The 23,776-nt window shown below is 45.7% G+C and overlaps 1 protein-coding gene across 1 annotated transcript in view; it reads left to right on the top strand.

Annotated features, from left to right (window-relative positions):
- Window positions 1-23,776, top strand: part of cux1a (cut-like homeobox 1a) — a 185,378-nt gene that overhangs the window by 82,977 nt on the left and 78,625 nt on the right. Inside the window, exon 3 of the mRNA XM_056284797.1 lies at window positions 13,282-13,329. Within this exon, the coding sequence (XP_056140772.1) occupies window positions 13,282-13,329 (48 nt within the window). The remainder of the gene's footprint in view (window positions 1-13,281; window positions 13,330-23,776) is intronic.

The following is a 23,776-nucleotide window of genomic DNA, read 5'->3' as shown; positions in this document are numbered from 1 at the left end:
GCCAAATGCACATTGTAAGTTCCCAAAGCCCAAAACTGAAAAAAGAGAAACTAAAAGAATATTTATTTTATAATCATATGAATCAAATAAAGGCAAGCAAATATTGCATTTGTGAAGCAGCAACCAGCAAGTGTTTGGTAGTTTTACTTGCTTACTTAAATGACCAAATTAATGAGGCTTACCCTCGGCTCATTGCTGCAGTGTATAGTTGACTGGAATGCAAAGTATTATATATGGTATGTAGTCAAATATACAGAATTATAATTTATTAATTTTCTGTCGATTGACTAATTGCTTATATTGACTATAATTTTGGCTATTGATTAGTTACTTGAACACTAAATCTATACATTCATATTGTGTCTAGATATATACAATAGTCTATACATTTCTTATAATTGCATTGGTTGCCTCCATTTCTCCTGGTTGCTGTTCTGCCTGTGACCTTTTCCGTGCCCATTTCTTCATCATGAATTTATTCTCCTTTTTATTCTCATCTCCCTCTCCATGTGCTCCTGTCATTTCTTCTCTCAGTCTCTCTCCCAGCCTCACTCCAACACAATATCACTCTTTACCCATTCAAATTTCTCTCACATACTATATATATACACTCACTGGCCACTTTATTAGGTACACCATGCTAGTACCGGGTTGGACCCCCTTTTGCCTTCAGAACTGGCTTAGTCCTTCATGGCATAGATTCAACAAGGTACTGGAAACATTCCTCAGAGAGTTTGGTCCATATTGACATGATAGCATCACGCAGTTGCTGCAGATTTGTCGGCTGCACATCCACGATGCGAATCTCCCGGTCCACCACATCCCAAAGGTGCTCTATTAGATTGAGATCTGGTGACTGTGGAGGCCATTTGAGTACAGTGAACTCATTGTCATGTTCAAGAAACCAGTCTGAGATGATTCGAGCTTTATGACATGGCGCGTTATCCTGCTGGAAGTGGCCATCAGAAGATGGGAACACTGTGGTCATAAAGGGATGGACATGGTCAGCAACAATACTCAGGTAGGCTGTGGCGTTGACATGATGCTCAATTGGTACTAAGGGGCCCAAAGTGTGCCAAGAAAATATCCCCCACACCATTACACCACCACCAGCAGCCTGAACCGTTGATACAAGGCAGGATGGATCCATGCTTTCATGTTGTTGACGCCAAATTCTGACCCTACCATCCGAATGTCGCAGCAGAAATCAAGACTCATCAGACCAGGCAACGTTTTTCCAATCTTCTATTGTCCAATTTTGGTGAGCCTGTGCGAATTGTAGCCTCAGTTTCCTGTTCTTAGCTGACAGGAGTGGCACCCGGTGTGGTCTTCTGCTGCTGTAGCCAATCTGCCTCAAGGTTCGACATGTTGTGCATTCAGAGATGCTCTTCTGCATACCTCGGTTGTAATGAGTGGTTATTTGAGTTACTGTTGCCTTTCTATCAGCTCGAACCAGTTTGGCCATTCTCCTCTGACCTCTGGCATCAACAAGGCATTTTCGCCCACAGAACTGCCGCTCACTGGATATTTTCTCTTTTTCGGACCATTCTCTGTAAACCCTAGAGATGGTTGTGCATGAAAATCCCAGTAGATCAGCAGTTTCTGAAATACTCAGACCAGCCCGTCTGGCACCAACAACCATGCCACGTTCAAAGTCACTTAAATCACCTTTCTTCCCCATTCTGATGCTCGGTTTGAACTGCAGCAGATCGTCTTGACCATGTCTACATGCCTAAATGCATTGAGTTGCTGCCATGTGATTGGCTGATTAGAAATTTGCGTTAACGAGCAGTTGGACAGGTGTGCCTAATAAAGTGGCCGGTGAGTGTATATATATAGCGTTTTTTTTCCCTAAACCGTCAATGGTGTTGAGTGCTCGACTAATGAGGAGCGGAATATCAACACGAATACAGGAAAAAAGATTTTAATGCATAGCAGTACAGACCTGTTTCGTGCATCTTGCAGCTGATGAGTGCGAGATGCACGAAACAGGCCTGTACTGCTATGCATTAAAATCTTTTTTCCTGTATCCGTGTTGATATATATATATATATATATATATATATATATATATATATATATATATATATATATATATATATATATCCTTCCTGTCAGCAGGTCTTCTATCCATTGAGAGTTTGCAGGCTTCCATCCTGGCGTATGGTCTGGTGGTGGGGGGGGGGGGTGATGGGGGGGGAGTGCTCCACACGCCTCCCTTGGACCCTTCCCTCGCTCAGAAGAGGGGGGAAATGAAAGAAAAATGACGCACTTGAGGAGAGAGGAGGCTCAACTGAAGGCACTAAAGATGCACAGTATAGCGAGGGATGAGGAGATTAATAATGCAGATGATATTTCTCGCCAGTCACATAACCTGTATGAGGAATTTAAGACATGACAGTAAGTGGCTGGGTCAAACGACCAACTCAGTGAGTGTATTGTGTCACAGCCCGGCTCAAAGACTGACAAAGAAAGGAGACAACAAGAGTTGTCCGCTAAGAAAAGTGTTTTTTTTTCTTTTTCACCAACACGTCAACACAAACAATGTGTAGCAATCAGTATATCAGTAATGTAGAGCATGTATGGATGTGTGTCAATGTATGTGGGGACACAAAAGCACATGTGGTCACCATACCCGCCATGGAAGAGGCGATCTGCCCAGTCTTCAGAGTGAGGGAGGTATTTATAGAACAGAGCACACCGGTCCAGGTGTGGCTCATGCAGCTGATGACCCTCCAGCCAGGACTAGGCCCCTGCAATACAAAGAGACGCAACCAACCCAAATAAGAAACAGGGGCACCCAGTGCCCAGCTGAAGGCATCATCTGCCCCCCCCCCCAAAAAAAAAGGTGTTCCCACTGGGAATCCCAGCAGATGACAGGACAACCAAAACTATTCAAATAACAATATCACCAATAATATTTAACAGTAATACAAAAGTTATATCTTTTCACACCGATCACCTTTTACTAATGTACATGATCTTCCCAGGTATCACTAGATCACCATGTCATCAGGGTACACAGCACAGCCATTCAACCCAGACACAACCATATATTCATCAGGCGCTGAAAAGTCGCCGGTGTGTTCCGCACCCAAAACTCATCACTGTATAAGAGAAGAGATCAAAACAAGTTATAAATGCTGAAATCTCATTTGCTCTTTGAGACAGTGGAACTTGCTATTATCCTTAATTAAATCAAATTTACTGCCAAAGGTAGCGAAGCCCACCAGATCCACACAGTCTTTTATGCATGGCAGTGGATATGCATCTGGCTTAGGGGTGGCATGGTGGCCCAGTGGTTAGAACTGTTGCCTCATAGCAAGAAGGTGCTGGGTTTGAACCCCAGGCCGTCCCAGATCCTTTCTGTGTGGAGTTTGCATGTTCTCCCAGTGTTTGTGTGGGTTTCCTCCAGTGCTCCCATTTCCTCCCACTATCAAAAAGACATACATGTTAAGGTTAATACTCCTGTACTCCTGTGCCCCTGAGCAAGGCAATGGAAAGAGGAACTGGAGTTGGTCCCCGGGTGCTGCAGCTGCCCACTGCTCCTATACAATAGGATGGGTTAAATGCAGAAAACACATTCGTTGTAAGAATATAATTTGTTGCAAGAATACAATGACAAAATAAAGTGGCTTTCTTATTCTTCTTATTTACCCCATTTACCTTGCAGTAATGTGTGCAAAATCAATGACTTTTATCAGCTTTGTACACCAGCAAATGGGGAGATGCCCAGCTGGAAGACGAAGGTTCAGCAATGTTATTGTCAAGCATACATTTTATTTCTTTTTCCATTACCTTGCGTTTTTCCTCTCATACTGTAAAAACGCTGGCAGATTGCTGCTCATCACCCACATCAATGTCATACTCTATCCAATGTGAACAGGATGGAATATCATTAAGTATACATGTGTTAATAAGAACAGACAACTCAGTGCACTGCTCCTTGGACAACTGCCCGAACAAAGACTCCAAATTACCCAGCATTACCGAGTTCCTTAACTGGCCCCGCAACAGACTCTCATCAGGCGAAACCACCCCATCACCCTCATGCACAGACAAATGCCTTCCCAAAGTATCTGCCACTAACACGGGTTTAACAGGCTGCTGTTGCACCCCCCCCCCCATTGCACAAGACTGTGACACATGTGTGTAGTGGGGTTTTAACAGATTAACATGGCAAAGTTGTTTTTTTTTCTTTTACTGTTTAGTGTCGCCAACAAATACTTCCGATCAGAAATCTTTTTTTTTTTATAAATTTATTTCTGATTTTTCCCTTTTTCTCCCAATTTAGTGGCCAATCAATCCCTATTTTAGTTCAAACACCCACCCTCATACTGCATGCGTTCGCCAACTGCATCTCTCCGGCTGGCAGTCTCGAAGGAGACGCCTCACCACTTTCGTGACAAGGCGAATCCAGGCCGAACCACTGCTTTTTCCGACACACACAGAGACGCATTCATGTGACAAACACAAGCCGACTCAGCCCCCCTCCCGAAGACAGCATTGCCAATTATTGCTACTTCATCGAGTCCGGCCATAGTCGGATCTGACGAGACCGGGGCGCGAACCCCGGTCCCCAGTGGGCAACTGCATCGACACAAAGCCGATGTTTAGACCGCTACACCACTGCGGACCCCCTGATCAGAAATCTGGCACAAAACTCTAAACGGACCACGGCATTTATCTTGAAATGGAGAAGCAAGTGGCAATAAAGCAAGAATGTGGTTGTCCGGACTGAACTGGCAAGGTTCAGCTTTATGGTCATAATGATGCTTAAGTTTTGTCTGTGAGGAGGTTAACCTTTCTTTAGCCCTCTCTCCAGCGACATACAACTGATGCTGGGACCCATTAACATAGTCGATCAAGTTATGAGGGGGTTCAGGTTGTGCCACCGGATCATGCAGCAGAGTTAGCGTTCCATACACTGTATGCCCAAACACAAGTTCATTCAGACTACACCGCTTGTTTTCTTGCACAACCTCCCTAGCTGCTAACAACAACCATGGCATCCCCTCCTCCAATTCCTGATTTAGCTCAATGCAATATCCATGCAACAGAGACTTAAGGGTTTGGTAAACCCTTTCCAATGCCCCTTGGCTCTGAGCATAGTATGCAGAAGCTTGGTTCGGTTTCACCCGGAGTTGCTTCAAAACTTAAGCAAACAAGTGTGATGAGAATCGGGGCCCTGATCACTTTGAATCACTTTTGGAATTCCATAGATTGCAATAAACTGTGTCAGCGCTTCGGCCACAGACTTAGCAGTAATGGTGCACAATGGATTTACAGCCATATATCTTGTACTTTGACACATTACTGTCAGCAAATGATTACTTCCAGACTTTGAAAGTGGTAAAGGACCCATGCAATCAATTATGAGATGCTCGAATGGCTGAGCGACCGCTGGAATGGGAGACAGAGGAGCCAGCTTAATGGTCTGGTTGGATTTCCCGTCATTTGACATGTATGACATGTTTTGATGTAACGAGACACATCCCTCTTCACACAAGACCATAAATAGTACCTGAGAATATAGACATGCATCTTGTGGACCCCAGAATGCCCTGATTGATTGTGCGACATCCTCAACACCTCTTCCTGGAATTTGGACAGAACAACAACCTGAAAAACAGGATTACCCGCAAAATTTTCCCTGTGCCGCACCCATTTTCTCACCAGCAACTCATCCTGCAGCAGATAACCCTTCACAGCATTCTTCCCATCAACATTCGTAAGCACTTTGTTGAACAGCTCATTAAGAGTAGAATCACCTTGTTGTTCTGCTACCAAGTTACTGCGGGAAACAGACAAGAGAGAGTCAGGTATAGACACAGAGAAGGCCCCACTCTTCTCGGTGCTACCCTGTTCAGTTGGAGGTTCTGTCTCCCCATGACACATAGCCCGTGTAACTGCACATGCTGTGAAAACACCAGGGAAACACTGCACACTCTCATCAGGTTTTCTTGTAACAGAGGGAGAAAATATTACTATAGGGGAAGTTGGATGATCAGCCCACACACAGCTGCCAGCCAGGCAGCTGTGTGTCCAAGCCGTGGACTGCACTGCTAGTCCACGGCTTGGACTAGCAGTGCAGGATGCATGCCCATAGCAACCTCGCCCTGGATCGAAACCACAGTCAAGCTCCAGTTTATGCAGTGGCACAGGCAACACGGTTAAACCCATTCCCCAAATCAGAGTGTAGTCCCCAGTATCAGTCGACTGAGAAAAAGGCAGCAAAGAGCTCACAATGAATGAATTAAAAGCCCAAGAATCTCTCATGATTTTGACCAGTACCTTGACAACCCCCCCCCCCAGTGACACATGGCCATTGCATACAAAAGCTGAGAAATCAGACTGCTCCAGGCTGCAATCCACTCCAGGTTCTATCTGTTCACAGGGAGAAGTGACACAGGAAGAAATGATGGGACTGACATTTCTGACAGGAGCAGCAAGTGTGACAGACTTGACATGCACACTACCATTCCCACTTTCAGCACTGGACCTAACAGGGCATTCAGCTTTCCAATGTCACCTGTCTGTGCAGTAATTGCTTATTTTACATTGATCAAACTGCAATGGACTCCATGCGGCCCTTTCTGGCTTAGCAAGGAGAGGACTAGCTACTTCCTCCCACTGTTTACGTGTTGGGCAAAACTTACTTCCATCCTTCCTTCAACAAGCATCATCCCAAGCCCTGCACTTATGGTCACCATTGTGTGTCAACACATACTCACCTGCCAGAGTAGTGGCCTCTGCTGCTTTCTTCACTTTATATTCATTTATGTAGGTAGCAATGGGACTGGGAACAGAATGTTTAAATTGCTCCAGAACGATCAAATCACACAAAGCAACATAAGTACGAAACCCTAGTGAAGTACACCAACGATAAATATGAGTGACTAATTCCCTGGCAAACTCCACGTGTGTCTGCCTACCAGACTTCTACCAAGACCTAAACCTCTGGTGATACGCCTCTGGCACCAACTTATATACTTTTAACATTGCAGCCTTGACCAATGCGTAAACTACACTGAGCGCAGAGTACGCTTCCTGCCCCTTACCTGTCAAAATGCATTGCAACAGTGATGTGCGTTCAGCATCAGACCAAACTCTCCTCTCGGCTACTCACTCAAAAAGTGAGAAAAAAAATGTATCCCGGTCCCATTCACAAAATTGAGGAACCAAATAGAGATTACTGGAAACATCAAAAGAACTTGAAGGCCCAGGAGAAGCAAAAGAGACATGCACCACATCACCAATATTACCCAAACTTAACCTGCATTCTTCCAGATCAAGCCTTTTAATTTCTGCCTCCCTTCTTTATGTCCCTACAGCCAACATTTTCATTTCAGCTTGCAACAACAGCAATACTTTGCACTGTTCGAAAGTTAACCCAGTACTCACCCCAGGTCACTAGAGCCAGACATACTAAACGTCTCCGACCCAGCATGCAATTTAGGCTGGAGAACACCCACTTCTAACAAATTTGCTTTTAGAATAGTTTTAATGTTCACCTTCAACTGCTTATCCCAACAGCCATCTTAAAATGTTCAGCGAGCTTTACTAATTGCACATGCGAACAAATGCTCCAATAACTCCTCCGATGGAGGTCTCAAAAATTCCTCAAGAGTAGCCATAACTGGGGGAAACAAGAGGGTAAACCTTACCTGCCCATTTAGGAATCAGGACTCAGTAAACAGTATCCAAACTACAAGAACACATATATCCAAAATATAAAAAAACTACAAAAACACATATATCCAACATATTAAAAAAGATTCACTGTCCAAGAGAGTGAGCACCAGCCTGGATGACTGTCCGAACTGCCGGTCTGCATGGGCTTGCAGTTAGCTTAGCCTGCCCCCGCTTCCGCGTCCTGTCAGACCACCCTCGGTGCTTCCTCTTTGGGCACAGCTCCAGGCAGGGCTGTGGTCCTTGGGCCCACCAGACGCAGCAGACCAGGCTCCCCCAGCCCATCTAACACCAGCTCTCCCAGCCAGACACCCTCAACACACCTCCCTTCACTCCACATGATGACATCAAAAACACAGTCAACGCCAAACGAGGCCGCTGCCAGACTGCCCTCAGTGTTATCGGAACTGCCGGTCTGCATGGGCTAGCAGTTAACTTAGCCTGCCCCGCTTCCACGTCCTGTCAGACCACCCTCGGTGCTTCCTCTTCATGCGTAGCTCCAGGCAGGGCCATGTTCCCTGGGCCCACAAGATGCAGCAGACCAAGCTCTCCCAGCCAATCCAGTGCCAGCTCTCCCAGCCATCGGATGAAGACAACTTAGATGCAGACGTGGACAAAGACACTACATGGACAGCACTGGGAAAAGCGTCACAAACTAAATTTCGTGCCACCATCCTCCCACTCGGGTACTGGGTGAGGCCACTGCAAACGTGAGTTCGAGCTGCCGTCTTCCTGCATTTACGCACAAAAACCCAAACTGATGCGAAAAGAAACAGATCACCATTATGCCAACATACCAGCAACCAGAGCTCAAACAACCTATACACAGCCAAAACATCATCACAGCCCCATCCCTCTAACTGCCTATACAGAATCTAACTAAACTCCACCCTAGTCTTCAGGTGATACTTGTGGTGGATACTTATGTACTGTAACCCGATAGCCCCGTAAAGCAACCAGAATTTGATGACCCCACCTGCAGCCTCGGATGGGCCCCAAGACAACTGCTCTAGACACTTTAGTCACCACTCCATCAAGCCCCCCAGGGAACTCCAAAATTAATTTGCCCTTAAGCCTAACCAGGGCCAGAACAATGACAATTTACTACGCAACATTTACAGGACCACCTCCATGCCACAAAGAAATCACCAGCACAATATGGCCTGGCAACCCAATCAAACTCCACAATCTGGCGACCTGTTTACACACAATACCCTCTCTAACCCAAAACAGAAACAAAGGCCACTAACCAACTCGATGTCTCCTCAAACAAATTGCACTACTCATTCCAAAAACAATGCACCTACTAGGCTACAACCAAATGCCAATGCCACACCAACACTACAACCACTGAGTACCCGTTTCATTCATGAAATCGTGGTCTCCACGCATCAAGCCAGTTACAGCCAGCAGGACCACCTGCACTACAGAAATCTAAACCAGATCAAACAAGGAACAGACAAGCCCCTGTTTGTCACAACCCGGTTCAAAGACTGTGAAAAAGTAGGGAGACGACACAAGATGGCGGCTAAGAAAAGTAATTTATTTACTAAACAACGTGTAGAGCTCAGTACATCAGTAATGTACCTGTATAAGGAATTTAAGACATGACAGTAAGTGACAAGGTCGAACAGGACCAGCTCAGTGAGTATTCTGTGTATACATACAGAGTACTAGTACACAGATATAGAAGACTGCAAATAAGCAGAATACATGATGTACAACCACTTACTAATAAAGAACTGGAAGGGATAAGTTAAAAAAACGGAGCACACATTAGGAATCAACGGTGACATTTGTCTCGCTGTCTTTATTAAAAAAAAAGTCCCTACCCTCTTCCACTGTGGGAGCTAACACTTGCTAAGCCCTTAAAAATATTCCAAAACTCTTGACAAACTGCCCAGTATCGTGAAAGCTGAGTCGTCTCCTTCCTCCTAATTTACATCTGCGTCAGTCTAAGTTCTCTCTATAATTAGATGCAGCTGTAAGTGAGACATTTTCTACTCCAAGGTAACAAACATGATTGAAAAATACACCTTATTTTGCTAACTGTCTAATTTGTGGAAGGAGCGTCAAAGGATTGCACGATGATTGCACCCTGCAGGCTACTTTTCCATTCAGCCGCAGCAACATGGTGCAGAGGCACTCAAGCTCAAGAGCTGCATGCACTTTGTGGTTCAGCCATTTGGTACCCAGGACAGGCTTAGTTTGAGAAAAAAAAGAAAGAAAAAAAAGTTTGAAAATGAAAAGAGGCATTGTCCCTGACCATGCCTGGTACTGAGGGGAAAGAGAAAAGCGGCCTTAAAACATACACAGCCCTGGCGTCACTGTTTCAGCATTTCTGTAAAGGGCTCATTTGTGTGAAAAGTAGGACCCCTGAAGAGAGGATGATAGCAGAGTGGAAGAGGAATATTGTTAGGGCAGAGTGGCTAGGACATGAGACTCCACTCAATGCATTTTTTTAAACTTTCCCAGTCGTTTTTCCCAATCCATTTCCTTTTTTTAACTTTGTGCATGAGTGCCATTGGGGTGGTGGTTGGGGAGGTATAGAGGCTCGTTGCTGCGGAGGTCTGAAGGATGCCCTACATATAGACTGTGCAGACTCACTGCTTTACACGCCACGATATCTCACTAGCTCCCCATAGAGAAATATGTTTTTGTTTAAACCACACCAGGTGCCATCTACCCTCCTTTCCACATCGGTTTGACCCTGTTACAGCATAACCACCTCTGATTCTTTTGGGAGATGGTGCCGCATGCAGACTTTAAATGCTCTTGTTCTGTCTCTGTGTTTATTTTTTTTCTGTCTACGCCACTGCCTCGTTGCCAGTTCCAGCCTTGGCCCTATTGATCCCCCACACTATATTTTATTTGTTTCTCAAAGGGAGATAGCAGAAGAAAGACGTGGCTTCTTATCAATTGTGGCTTCCTGCTTTTTTAAAGTGCTGCTACTCATTTCTCAGACCTCCGTGTGTATATGTAGTGTATGTGGTTAAAATCTCTGTATCAAATTCAAGAAGCATTAAATTACATTTGCAGACGTTGTCCATGCATATGTTTACTTGTGCTGACGTGCACGCTTGTGTGTGTGTGTGTGTGTGTGTGTGTGTGTGTGTGTGTGTGTGTGAGAGAGAGAGAGAGAGAGAGAGAGAGAGAGAGAGAGAGAGAGTGAAAATGTGTTTCTATTTGTGTGGAGCAGCAACTTGGGAGCTGTGTTGGCCAGGGCAGGAGTGTTATGTTGAAACCAGATGTGGACTGATGTTTCCTCTGTGGTCACGTGGTGGGCCCTCTGGTGCTACCCCGCAGCTTACAAAAACCTCAGCTGTACAGTAGCCCAGTGCTGACAGGGAATCAGCTGGGTCCAGCTGCTCAGCTCGCCCTCTCCCAGGGAGTGAGCAAAGTTTAAGCTGCAGCTAACGTTATCCGCACTCAGTCTGGGTTTGACATAAGCTTTGTAAAGTTATCACTGCTCGCGGAATTTCCAGGAAATTGTCGGATATCAGAATAATGGATGTTCTTGGATTTTTTGCAAGTTTTTTTCTCTGCCTGTCTTTCCCCTTGTTTGATCATATCTGTCTTGTGCGGGGTCGTACAGGCCGAGGCGGCCTCCGTTTGCACATTTCGTGTTGGGGAAAATGCAGAAAAGCTGACTCTAGTAATCACATTTAGGGACCTTTTTTTGCCGTTTCTAAATACTGATCATTGTAAATTATAAAGTGTTATTTCCTCAGCAGGGGGATTCCCCGCGAACACATCAGTGAAGTCATGTCAGGAAATGTTTGAGACTGTTGTCGATTTGCTGAAATCACAAAGAGCTACCACATAAGTGATTCAGGGTTCATTATTCCTGTCGGGGCAATGCAGGGAACCAAGAGTTTTAGGCAAGATGGAAAGCAACTGGAGGTGGCAAGTATTTCAGATTTCTCTCAGCGCTGGTCTGATCCGTCGACTGGGCTTCATTGGTCAGTCCTGCCCTGGAGCGCGGTTGGTGTTCCTTAAAGGACTGACCTCATGTAAGGCCTTATCTAGTCGTGCTGAGATTTATTCAGCAGCTTTTTATTATAGACATTTCAGGATCAAACACACTAAAGCTCTGCCTAATGAAAGGGCACATTGAGAGCAACTGTAATTCAATATGTCCTAATGACAAGGCATGTGCAATTTGCATGAGATTTGATCATCGTTGGCGTGTTTCAGAACAAGGGCTCTTTTTTCCCTCGCAAAATAAAGTGCTTGTGCCCTCTATTTTATTGTTAATGTAGATTAAATCAGTTATGCTTAAATCTACATGTAAATCCTGGTGGACATCTCCCCCTTATTTGTCTGCTCTTGCGAGCTTCAGCGTGGTTTCCAGCCTAAATGCAGCCGAAATCCTGCTTCAAAGGTGGCGTAGTGAACAGAGCGGAGGGATACAGTGCCCCGACGGTTTTTCCCTTCTGCTCTTTCTTTCTTTTTTTTTAGGAGTGGTAATTCAATGAGGAAAAAAAAACAACAACCAAAAAAATAACTGAGTCATACAGAATGTGTGCAGTTGGGGAAAAAAGGAGGGCATGAGGAGGAGGAGGAGGAGGAGGAGGGCTGAAAGAGAGTGCAATGTACAAGATAAATAGTCGCTGCCAGCATGCTTTTCCTCTAAGCACATATTGTCCTCTTCGCTCTCATTCAAGGAGAAGACAAGGTGAATCTATGCCTTTTTTGTACTCTTTTCTTTCCCCTCTGAGAACGAATCGCCCCTCGGGGATCGTTTTGCAAAATGGAGGAGTCTCTTGTCCTGTGTTTTAACAATGTTATGTCCAACATACATTTTGGCACAAGGCTAGTGAAGTCTGTGCCGCACGTCACATCTGACAGAGCGCCGCCTGTGGCTGAACAGCAGTCAGTTGAAACCGAGTCTCAGAATTTGCACCATAAGCAGGCAGTTGGTTTGCCCCCGCCCCAGCTAAAGAGATGATAGAGAAAAAAATGCAAGTTTATAAAAAAAGAATTTGGTGTGTGGGGGGCATCTGGGTAGCATAGCGGTCTATTCCTTTGCCTACCAACACAGGGCTCGCTGGTTTGAATCCCCGTGTCCCTACAGACACAATTGGCCGTGACTGCGGGTGGGAAGCTGGATGTGGGTATGTGTCCTGGTCGCTGCACTAGCGCGTCCTCTGCTCAGTTGGGGCACCTGTTCGGGGGGTCTCCCGCGCGTGACGTCCCCCTGGAGAAACTTCTCTCTGTCAGGTGAAAAGAAGAAGCGGCTGGCGACTCCACATGTATCGGAGGAGGCATGCGGTAGTGTGCAGCCCTCCCCAGATCGGCAGAGGGGGTGGAGCAGCGACCGGGACAGCTCAGAAAAGTGGGGTCAAGTACAGTTGGGGAGAAAAAGGGGAAGAGAAAAATCATTTGGTGTAATGTAAAATTTGATCAAATAAGAGACAGTTTCCCCTCATGGATGAAAGTATTTCTGGTTCTGACAATTTAAGATTGAAATCGGTTGTTCTCATTGCTTTCTCGATTTGTGTTTTTTTTTCTTCTCCATTGACTATTATTATGAAATATGTTATTATGTGTGAATAATCAGCCTCTACCTGATGTTGTGTGTTGCAGGATCTGCGAAAACAGATAGCGCCGTTGCTAAAGGGCTTCCAAACAGAGGTGAGTAAAAAGGACAAATCAAATCTTCCAATAATTTGTGAGCTATTTCTGGCTTGTGAAAAAGGGGACATTACATTGCCGTCAAATTTCACCCTTCTTGGAAGGAATGCATGGCCTTCTTTGAGTGTTCGCTTGACAGCATTTGCTACGAGCTTTTCGAGCGTTTGGGCGCTTTCAGGCGACCCAGTTTTTGGCCCTCATGTCATGACATTTCGGTATGATATGTAATAACCACAAAAAAAATAAAAATACATTTAAGCAAATCTTAGTCGAAACCAAAGCCGAGATCTTAAGTCCCAATGAAAGGCTGTCCTGGTCATCATTATTATCGCCGTAGTTGCTTTTTTGTTAATTTATCCCACATATGTGTTCACTTTGAACATGGGACATTAAATCCCCTCCCCGACCCCCGAGATAAAAGCCCCCCTGACACACCTTATAAACCCTGACATGTGCTGTCTTGGGGCAGGCCAAACTCGCGCTAGCTGCCTTCCTGTCTCTTGTTCCCTCTCTCTCTCTGGAGAAACCCTGACTGTCTCCTCTCGCTGAGATCTCTCTGGGGGGACTCCATTATTTGTGTCCTTTCATGAGGTGTTCTCGCTTGCAGCCATGTTTAAATTGCATCCCTTAGAAAAAAAAGAAAGAAAAAAGAAAAGAAAAAAATCGAGCCCGAGCTGCTCCCGATCAGACCAGTGCTGTCTTAAAACCCCGGCGCAGACATACGTCTTTACCTCCAGCGTGTTTCATAACCCACCCCTCCCTCGCTCTCCCTCCATTCCTCGCCATGCCCTCACCACCTCACAGCCATGTGTCAATTTGTGATGCTAAAAGTGCTCTTGATAGAGCAAGGATGCAATGCAGCTGGCCTCGGGTATTTTCATCATACACCACCAGTGAGGCAGAATCCCAAACTCATCCTTCTTTTTGTCCTGGCTGTGCTCTGTTGGGGCAATGCAGCAAGCAGAGTTGGATTAATTTCAAATAAGCCTCTGTGTGTGCATGTGTGTGTGTGTGTGTGTGTGTGTGTGTGTGTGTGTGTTTATAGCTGGGGCTACTGTGAGATATGTTAAAAGAATGCAAGAGCAGTTAATTTCTGTAGACTCGAGTGCATGAATCATGAATAGCAGAGTCCATGATGGTGGTGGGCTCTGGGGGCACTGTATGCCCACAGTGCCCGTGCTAGGCTTAAATCCCTGACCCTGAACAATGCAGGCTGACAGACTGGATCTGCCATAGGCTAGAGCAGCCCTGCAATTTAACATTTTGTCCTCAAAGGGCTACCCTCACATTTTTATTTATTCATTTATTTATTGTGTGCAAAGTATGGGAACTTCAGCAGTGATTTCAGCAACTTTGATGCTAATTATATGAGCTGTGAGTCTTAATGGAGTGGAGTGGAGTGAAAGCTGTATCTCTGGCGCCAGCTTCTAATTCCTCCTCCCTTTCAAGTGCCACTTGTGTAGTAAATTAGAGCTTTAATGGAGCATCTTAACAGGCCCAGTCTCACTCCCAGCCCCAGCTGCTGCTACGCCGCCTGATTCTGAGATTGCAGCTTACAGCAAATATGTCGTTAGACCGTTCAAAAATCCAGCTTCAGTTTGGAGGAGGTAGAGCGGGACTCGATTTGAAATTCTTTGCGGCCGCTGTGGGAACCAGGCTGAATTTAGAAGGTCGATGGAGGCCTGTGATGTTTTGCCTCCTTTTTTTGCAACGGTGCACTTATTTTAGAACATGCAGGGGTCAGAGCTCAGTGACATCGAAAAATATCAACGTTGCGTTATTTTCTTGATACGTTGTTGCAATATTAAAGCATAAAAAGGAGTTATGTAATTTCCCCAGCTATATGCGGCTTTTAACTTTCAAAGTCCCGTTTGCAAAAGATTCATTGCTTGGGCGATGATTGGAGTGATTTTATGGAAGTCGTCGAATTAGTTAAAATGACATTATTTGCCATATGCGCTAGAATGTTTTTCCTCAAGAGTAGTAATAAAAAAGCGGACCATGCCACATTTTGTTTCCTATCAAGCAACACGAGTTTGAGCCGAACATGACTGATGGGCCCAGTTTGCTTTTCATTGAATCCTTTGCAATGTGACTCTTATTACACGTGTCTATTGCATTGTCGGTTCTGAAACGTTATATTGTAAAGCCCTCGTGGAGGCGCGTTCGGTTATAATGAGCCATAAATAATGTCTCCGTGTTTTTTCTTTCAGCATACGCGTGCAAGCATGCATACTGCAACCACGTCCCATTATTTCAGTTATTCGGCCACACAACACAACTAAGCAGTATTCCCCCGGACAGAGAGTCATTTCCTGGATCATGATAACACATCAGGTTAAACAAAAGCAGCAGAAATGGGACCGACAGAGCCCTAAAGCAGAACGGCTTAAATTGATTCCCGAGTCCCCTGGATTTGTTTTAGACCACGCAGCTCTGAAACTTGAAAAATATATTCTATCTCCCAATCATCTAACGTCTAACAAGATCTTATGTGTGCATAGTTCAGAGTCAGGATAAGGAGTTTTACTTGAAATTGGATTAACACTTGTGATGTTGCTATGAGGATTTCTGTGAGCACCGTTTCTCTCGTGACTTGTTTCTGGTACATACATACATACATATATATACATATATATATATATATATACCTGAAGGGACTGAGTTGCTACTCTCTAATCATAGACTTCTCCCTGCGACTGTTTAAGTGTTGTTTAGATGATTGCTGTGAATGCCTCTTTCTCTCACTGACGCGGTCTTCAAAGAGTTTGCCAGCAGAGGAAAATTTATGGCATTGGCCCAGTTTCAAATTCTGCATTTGGATGAAAGGCCGGTTGATGTGATGTTTAGGATATTACTGTTCTGTTAACGGTTATTCCCAGTTAAACCAGCCTGCCAGACACTTAAGGTTGTGTGTCTAAATCTAGAAAAAATAAACATTCCCTTAGCTATGCTTGAGAAGAAAGTAGCTGTTATTTGCCCTGGCTTCACATATATATACCCCTCTGACCTCTCTTTGCAATTACTTTTGCAGAGCAATGCCTCCCCCGGTATAGCTTTTTTCTTTTGCATAGCACATACAATGGGGTGGGGGTTAACAATTGCTTGCTCAGTTTCTCGGAGTTGAGATAACTAAACATAACAGGAAGCATCTTGGACGGATCAGTAATAATCCCAGTGAGTCGGCTTAAAATAATGCAGAGCTGACTATGAGTCATAGATTTCTAGATGTGAAGCAGCTGATGGACCTGGAAGGGAATTCACTCATTCATGTAGTCATGGTTAACTAGTCCATATCTAGAGGGGAAACTGGTGGAAGAGACACAAAAAAACGACAGCAGGGCTGTAAAGTTAAAAAGTGTGCAGTGAGGCTTGAGAGGCTTAAAAATGAATATGGGCAGATGGAGAATGGATGCCACTTGTTGGTGCTGGAGGTGAGCACTTTGATAAAAAGCGGGCACTGACACGGTTGCCAACATGGCAACCTTTTTCCCCACCACCCCTTTTTCTCCCCAATTGTATCTGTCCAATTACCCCGCTTTTCCGAGCCGTCCCAGTCTCTGCTCCAACCCCTCTGCTGATATCCGGGGAGGGCTGCAGACTACCACATGCCTCCTCCGATACATGTGGAGTCAACAGCCACTTCTTTTCACCTGACAGTGAGGAGTGTCACCAGGGGGATGTAGTGCATGGGAGGGTCACGCCATTCCCCCCAGTTCCCCCTCCCTCCTGAACAGGTGCCCTGACCAACCAGAGGAGGCACTAGTGCAGTGACCAGGACACATACCCACATCTAGCTTCCCACCCACAGACACAGCCAGTTGTGTCGTAGGGATGTCTGACTAAGTCTGAGGTAACACGGGGATTCAAACCGGCAATCCCCATGTTGTAAAGCAATGGAATAGACCGCTATGCTTCCTGGACGTCCCCTAGAACTACTGCTTTTCTGATCATCGGGGTGAATGTTTGCATTGCAGCCAGTAGATTTAGTGACAAAGTAGAAGGATGCACTGTGAGTCTCCTTCTCTGATCGCACAGTGCACATACAGGTCAGACTCACTAAAATGGCCATGGTCCAGACTTTGAGCGCAGTGTCTGATGTTAATAGCTTAGTTAGACACCAGACCGGTGTCTATAGCTTCCTTCAATATGCAGGTGTGTACCAACACAGGATCGCCAGATCGAATCCCCGTGTTGCCTTTGGCTTGGTCGGATGTCCCTACAGACACAATTGGCCGTGTCTGCAGGTGGGAAGCCGGATGTGGGTATGTGTCCTGGTGGCTGCCCTAGCGCCTCCTCTGGTCGGTTGGAGTGCCTGTTCGGCGGGGGAGGGGGAACTGGGGGTAATAGCATGATCCTCCCATGCGCTACGTCCCCCTGGCAAAATGCCTCACAGTCAGGTGAAAAGAAGCGGCTGGCGACTCCACATGTATCGGAGGAGACATGTGGTAGTCTGCAGATCGGCAGAGGGGGTGGAGCAGCGACTGGGACGGCTCAGAAGAGGGGGGTAATTGGCCGGATACAACTGGGGGGGGAAGGGGGGGGAGGGATATGCAAAGTGGGAAATCTGAAACACAGCCAGGGTTCTCCGGCACAGAAACATGGACACAGATAAACGCTTAGGGTGCAGCAGCCCACTCATTAGAATACAATAAGAATAACAACACCAGATATAAATCAGTTTAGCAACATCAAGTCAGTTTGTTGTTGGTGAGAGAGCCGCGCTGATTCACATCGTCGTGTTTCTGCTCTCTCTCTCCGCCTGTGGTGCATCTTCTGCCGTGCAGCCATGTTTTAACCTGTCACGAGCCAATTAGGCCGACCCGAGAGACAACAGAGGTGTTTTAGCCTGTCGTAACTGAGGCGGTGGGAACAGGGTTGGCTAGTACCGCACCTGCCTTGCATCATTTTCATTGTTTTTTAAAAAGGAGGAATGGAAATCTGTCACCCGACTTCGTGACCACTTTTTTTTCTTTTCTGCCCTGTTGCCAACATGTCCCAATACAGAGCCCATTTGAGTGGCTAAAAGCACCGTGTTTATAATTCAAAAGCAAGGAGCACAATTTAACTTTAATGAAGCTCGCAGTGCAGTGTTCTCCATATCCACAGCACACGGGCCCCACCAACCGCAGCCCTTGTTGAGTTCACAATGGCTGTGAGGCTTTTACTGTTGCATTGCTGAGAGGATGAGGGCTCTATTATAGACTGGGGTAATTGCACCTCCTCGAATCATCCTCCATTTTAAAAATATCTGCAATGTTTCATAGCTGGTGCTGACACCGCAAACGATGCCAATGCCATCCATTTCATCTCTCACCGTGTGTGTGTGTGTGTGTGCGTGTGTGTGCGTGCAGGTGTGTGTGTGTGAGTGCGTGCAAGACAAGGGAAACACAGTTCCTGACCTTGGCGGCTGTCCAAACTTGTCATCCTTAGAATTTCCCCCCCCTTTCTTTCCTCTCTTTTCGTGGCCAGCAGGCAGGAGATGGGAGATAGGTAATTTCTCACGTTTAAGTTCAGAGTGCTTGAAGTGAAAATGGATTGGGTACTATTTCCATAGTGGGGGGTGACATGACAAGATGGAGTATTTACGTGAGTTCTTTGACCCAGTCGTGACATAGTCGAAATGCATGGGAGCTGTCTGCAGAGAGGAGGGGATAGAGGAGGAAAGGTCGCGTGGTGGGCTTGCCAGCGTTCCCCTACGCACACAAAGCAAGCATGGCTCTCAGCTTTTGAATAACCGAGATAGTCCATCCAACCTTGGGATGGCCTGCAGAAGGTGACGGGGGAAGCAGAGGTGAAAGCTGGCAGATATATTTAGTATGTTTGGACCGTTATGTGCCCTGTCTTTCTCTCGCTCGCTCTCTTTCTCTCCCTCCTCTTCCTGTCAGGAAATGAGGAGACGGCGCGGGGAGCAGGGCGCAGCACTTACTGGTGCATTCAAAGTACCCACGTGGACATACCAAGGAGCTGATGATGGGGTTGGAGAGTGCGCAAAATATCTTCTTTATATTGTGTGTGTGTGTGTGTGTGTGTGTGTGTGTTGTCTTTATAGGTGAGCAGTTGGTGGGATCCATCAGTAAATGTGACATAATGGCTGTAGTACATGTTAAAACTCATGGATCTCTTCCACATGCAGAGAAATGTGCGACAGCTGTGGCATGTGCATTTTGATCTATGTATGGGTTTGTATGTGAGGGCTCAGAAAGCTGTGAATAACAAGTTTTCAACTTCCGCGCCAGTGCTGTTGAGATGTGTGCCTGTTGACTGGCTTTACCGAGAATACAGCTCAATAATGGCTAGCGGTAATAATGATGCTGCTGATCCCTACAAGCACAGCTGCCACTTATCTGTCACGATGTGACGGTGTTCAGACACACTGACCAGTATGTCTACAAAACTGCATCAAAGCAACTTGCTCTGGAAAAATCTCAATTAGGCCAGGGAGGAGACACGTCTCTCTCTCTCTCTCTCTCTCTCTCTCTCTCTCTCTCTCTCTCTCTCTCTCTCTCTCTCTCTCTCTCTCTCTCTCTCTCTCTCTCTCTCTCTCTCTCTCTCTCTCGCTCTGTCCGTGTGTGTGTGTGTGTCCAGAAAAGAGGAAAAAAAGGAGGGAAATAGTTTAGCTAGACAGTAGAGAAATGCAAGCCATATTAGTAGGTGGTGAATTTATACACCTTACCCCACACATGCGACGCACATATACTAATAATGTATGTACGCAGAGCCTTAACGCAACAGACTAGTATTGCTGACTCGCCCCGTCTCTCTCTAACACCCATACACACTAACAGATGCTAAGTCATTGTCTTATGCTCATACATATACACTCACACAAAAGCTGTAGCAGACATATGGTACACTAGTAAGGAACACACACACACACACACACACACAATGTAATAAATGTGAAACAATACTGTTACTGAGTCCAAGCAAGTAGGGACTTGGTGAATTTGCATTCTGTACACTTAGTCTAGAGACTTTCCACTAGAGATATGTCAGAAAGCACCTCCTGTATTTGTACATTGTTTTCTATAGAAAGGCCACTCCTTGAACTCTCTCAACCTGATGCAGGGGCCTGAGCGCTTTTTAAAGCTATCAGACTGAAATCAAACTTCTGTTTTCTAAAGATTTCAAAGATGGTGCGTGCTTGTGCTTTTCCGAGCTGTTCAGACAGTGTCCTTGACACCATGTAGATTTCATCGTCTTCTGTTGAGGGGTCTTCGCCTTAGACAGCTGTGGCTAGTTGCTCTGAATATAGGCATCAACACTCCACCTGCAACATTATGACAACTCTGCATTTGCAGTGATCATATTTCTGAAGAAGATTATGTAGAAACCACCACCAGGGCATCCGGGTAGCATAGCGGTCTATTCCATTGCCTACCAACACGGGGATCGGTAGTTCAAATCCCCATGTTACCTCCAGTTTGACGCCCGTCTGTGGATGGGAAGCCGGATGTGGGTATGTGTCCTGGTCGCTGCACTAGCGCCTCCTCTGGTTGGTCGGAGCACCTTTTCAGGGGGGAGGGGAACTGGGAGGAATAACGCGGTCCTCCCCCTTGCTACGTCCCCCTGGTGAAACTCCTCACTGTCAGATGAAAAGAAGCAGCTGGTGACTCCACTTGTATTGGAGGGAGCATGTGGTAGTCTGCAGCCCTCCCCGGATCGGCAGAGGGGGTGGAGCAACAACCGGGATGGCTCGGAAGAGTGGGATAATTGACCGGGTACAATCGGGGAGAAAAGGGGGGGATCCCCCCCTAAAAAAAAGAAACCATCCCCAAGTAAGCCAGATAGACCCTAGCTGAAGAGCACTGCTGTACCCAACCATCAAGTAAGATAGCGCTAATGACCTACAAATAAATGAAATGACTTACCAAACAACCAAACAAATTTCAAACACATACCTACCTACCTATTGTATTGGCTATAGTAAGGGTATCGTATCTTTTCTGGTTTGTGTTTATGATGGAGATGTAGGCCTATAAGCAATTAAAAAAATCGAAGTCGAAGCTTTTGTCATATGCACCGTTAAAAACAAGTTTCCCTGTACAATGAAATTCCTCCTTTGCCTTCCACTCAGAATGCCATTATAAAAAAACATAAGGAATTAGAACAAGAGAATATAATGCAGATCCCTGACAGGTGGATCTCCACATCTCCGGTGCTCAGGCGTAGGCGAAACACCAGCTGAGGAGTTAGCACTCAGTTGCGGTATTAAAACAGGTTTTTCAAAGGTTTTGAATCACTGCAACCATGAGACATCCTTGATCATACACAGTCATAACTGTACACAAAAACCATCAGGCTGGCAGGCCCAGTCGTATGCCAGATTAGCAGCGGACAGATACACGCACACACAGACAGAAACCCAGTGTTTTTCCTGTCATTATGACTTTTAAGCAGCACTCAAGTCGATTGAACAGGAAATATGAAGAAAAAAAAGTTTTTAATATGCTGCGCTCAAGCTTAAAAAATCTTCCTAATAAAAATATTTTGCCTGTCAGTCTGTGGATGTGTAGCTTCCTAGGTGGACCATCTCACACAAATGTGACCAAGTCTAATGAGAACTTGCACTTTCCAAAAAGAAAAGGTTTTGCTATGCAACCAATCTTGGTCACAGTCTAGTAGCTCTGCTTTTGCTTATGTTCTGGAAAACCACATTCAGGCCATCTCTGGCTTCAGACGAGAGAGAGAGAAAGAGAGTGAGAGCAGAGTTGGTCAAGCGAGCTAGAGAGTGAATGAAGAGAGGGAGTGGTGCTTGCGAGAGCAAACGTTTTTCAAAGATTCTGAATCACCGCAACCACGAGAGGTTCTTGATCATACAGTCATAATTGTGCATAAAAAGTATTAGGCTGATGGGTCCAGTAGTATGCGAGATTAGCTGCGAGCAGACACACACACACACACACACAAAACGCGACCAAACGCATAAACGCCCCCTGAGTATCAGCAGAGATAAAAAGAGAAATTAGCAAACTGTCCAAAGAATACGCATAATACAGGGCACGGCACAGCTGCGCTTATGGGTAAGAATGCAGAAGTTCTACCACTGAGAAGATGTAGTGTAAAAAAAGAGCTGTCTGTAGCAAAGGTACTACCACCAGTTTTGGCTGCTCCCATTAGGGGTCGTCACAGAGGCTCATCCATTTCCATCTCTTCCTGTCCTCTACATCTTCCTCTGTCACACCAGCCACCTTTCACCACATCCATAAACCTCTTCTTTGGTATTCCTCTTTTCCTCTTCCCTGACAGCTCCATATTCAGCGTACTTTTCCCAATACACCCAGCATCTCTCCTCCACACATGTCCAAGCCATCTCAATCTTGCCTCTCTTACTTTGTATCCAAACCGTCCAACCTGAGCGGTCCCTCTAATATAATCATTCATAATCCTGTCCTTCTTCGTCACTCCCAATGAAAATCTTAGCATCTTCAACTCTGCCACCTCCAGCCCCGCCTCCTGTCTTTTCATCAGTGCCACTGTCTCCAAACCATATAACATAGCTGGTCTCACAACCATCTTGTAAACCTTCCCTTTAACTCTTGCTGGTACCCTTCAGTTGCAAATCACTCCTGACACTCTTCTCCACCCACTCCACCCTGCCTGGACTCTCTTCTTCACCTCTCTTCTGCCCTCCCCGTTACTTTGAACAGTTGACCCCAAGTATTTAAACTCATACGCCTTCATCACCTCTACTCCTTGCATCCACACCATTCCACTGTCCTCCCTCTCATTCACACATTAGGCATTCTGTCTTACTCCTACTCACTTTCATTCCTCTTCTGTCCAGTGCATACCTCCACCTCTCCAGGCTATCCTCAACTTGCTCCCTACTCTCGCTACAGATCACGATGTCATAGTCCATGGAGACTCCTGCCTGATCTCATCCGTCAACCTGTCCATCACCATTGCAAACAAGAAAGGTTTCAGACCCAATCCTTTATGTAATCCCACCTCCACCTTGAACCCATCAGTCATTGCAATCACACACCTCACCGCTGTCACACTGCCCTCATACATATCCTGCACCACTATTACATACTTCTCTGCCACTGCCAATTTCCTTATACAATACATCACCTCCTCTCTCGGCACCCTGTCGTATGCTTTTTCTAAATCCACAAAGACACAATGTAACTCCTTCTGGCCTTCTCTATACTTCTCCATCAACATTCTCAAAGCAAACATCACATCTATGGTGCTCTTTCGTGGCATGAAACCATACTGCTGCTTGCTAATCGTCACCTCGCCTCTTAACCTAGCTTGTATTACTCTTTCCCATATCTTCATGCTGTGGCTGATCAACTTTATACCTCTGTAGTTGCTACAGTTCTGCACATTGCCCTTATTCTTGAAAATCGGTATCAGTATGCTTCTTGTCCACTCCTCAGGTATCCACTCACTTTCCAATATTTGTCTGCAACAAAGGTAAAGCAGTGAAAATGTT

This window comes from Lampris incognitus, chromosome 8 (genome assembly GCF_029633865.1).
Source record: "Lampris incognitus isolate fLamInc1 chromosome 8, fLamInc1.hap2, whole genome shotgun sequence".
Classification (NCBI taxonomy): domain Eukaryota; kingdom Metazoa; phylum Chordata; class Actinopteri; order Lampriformes; family Lampridae; genus Lampris; species Lampris incognitus.
Note: the sequence above shows the minus strand (reverse complement) of the source record. Positions and strands in the feature narration are given on the sequence as shown.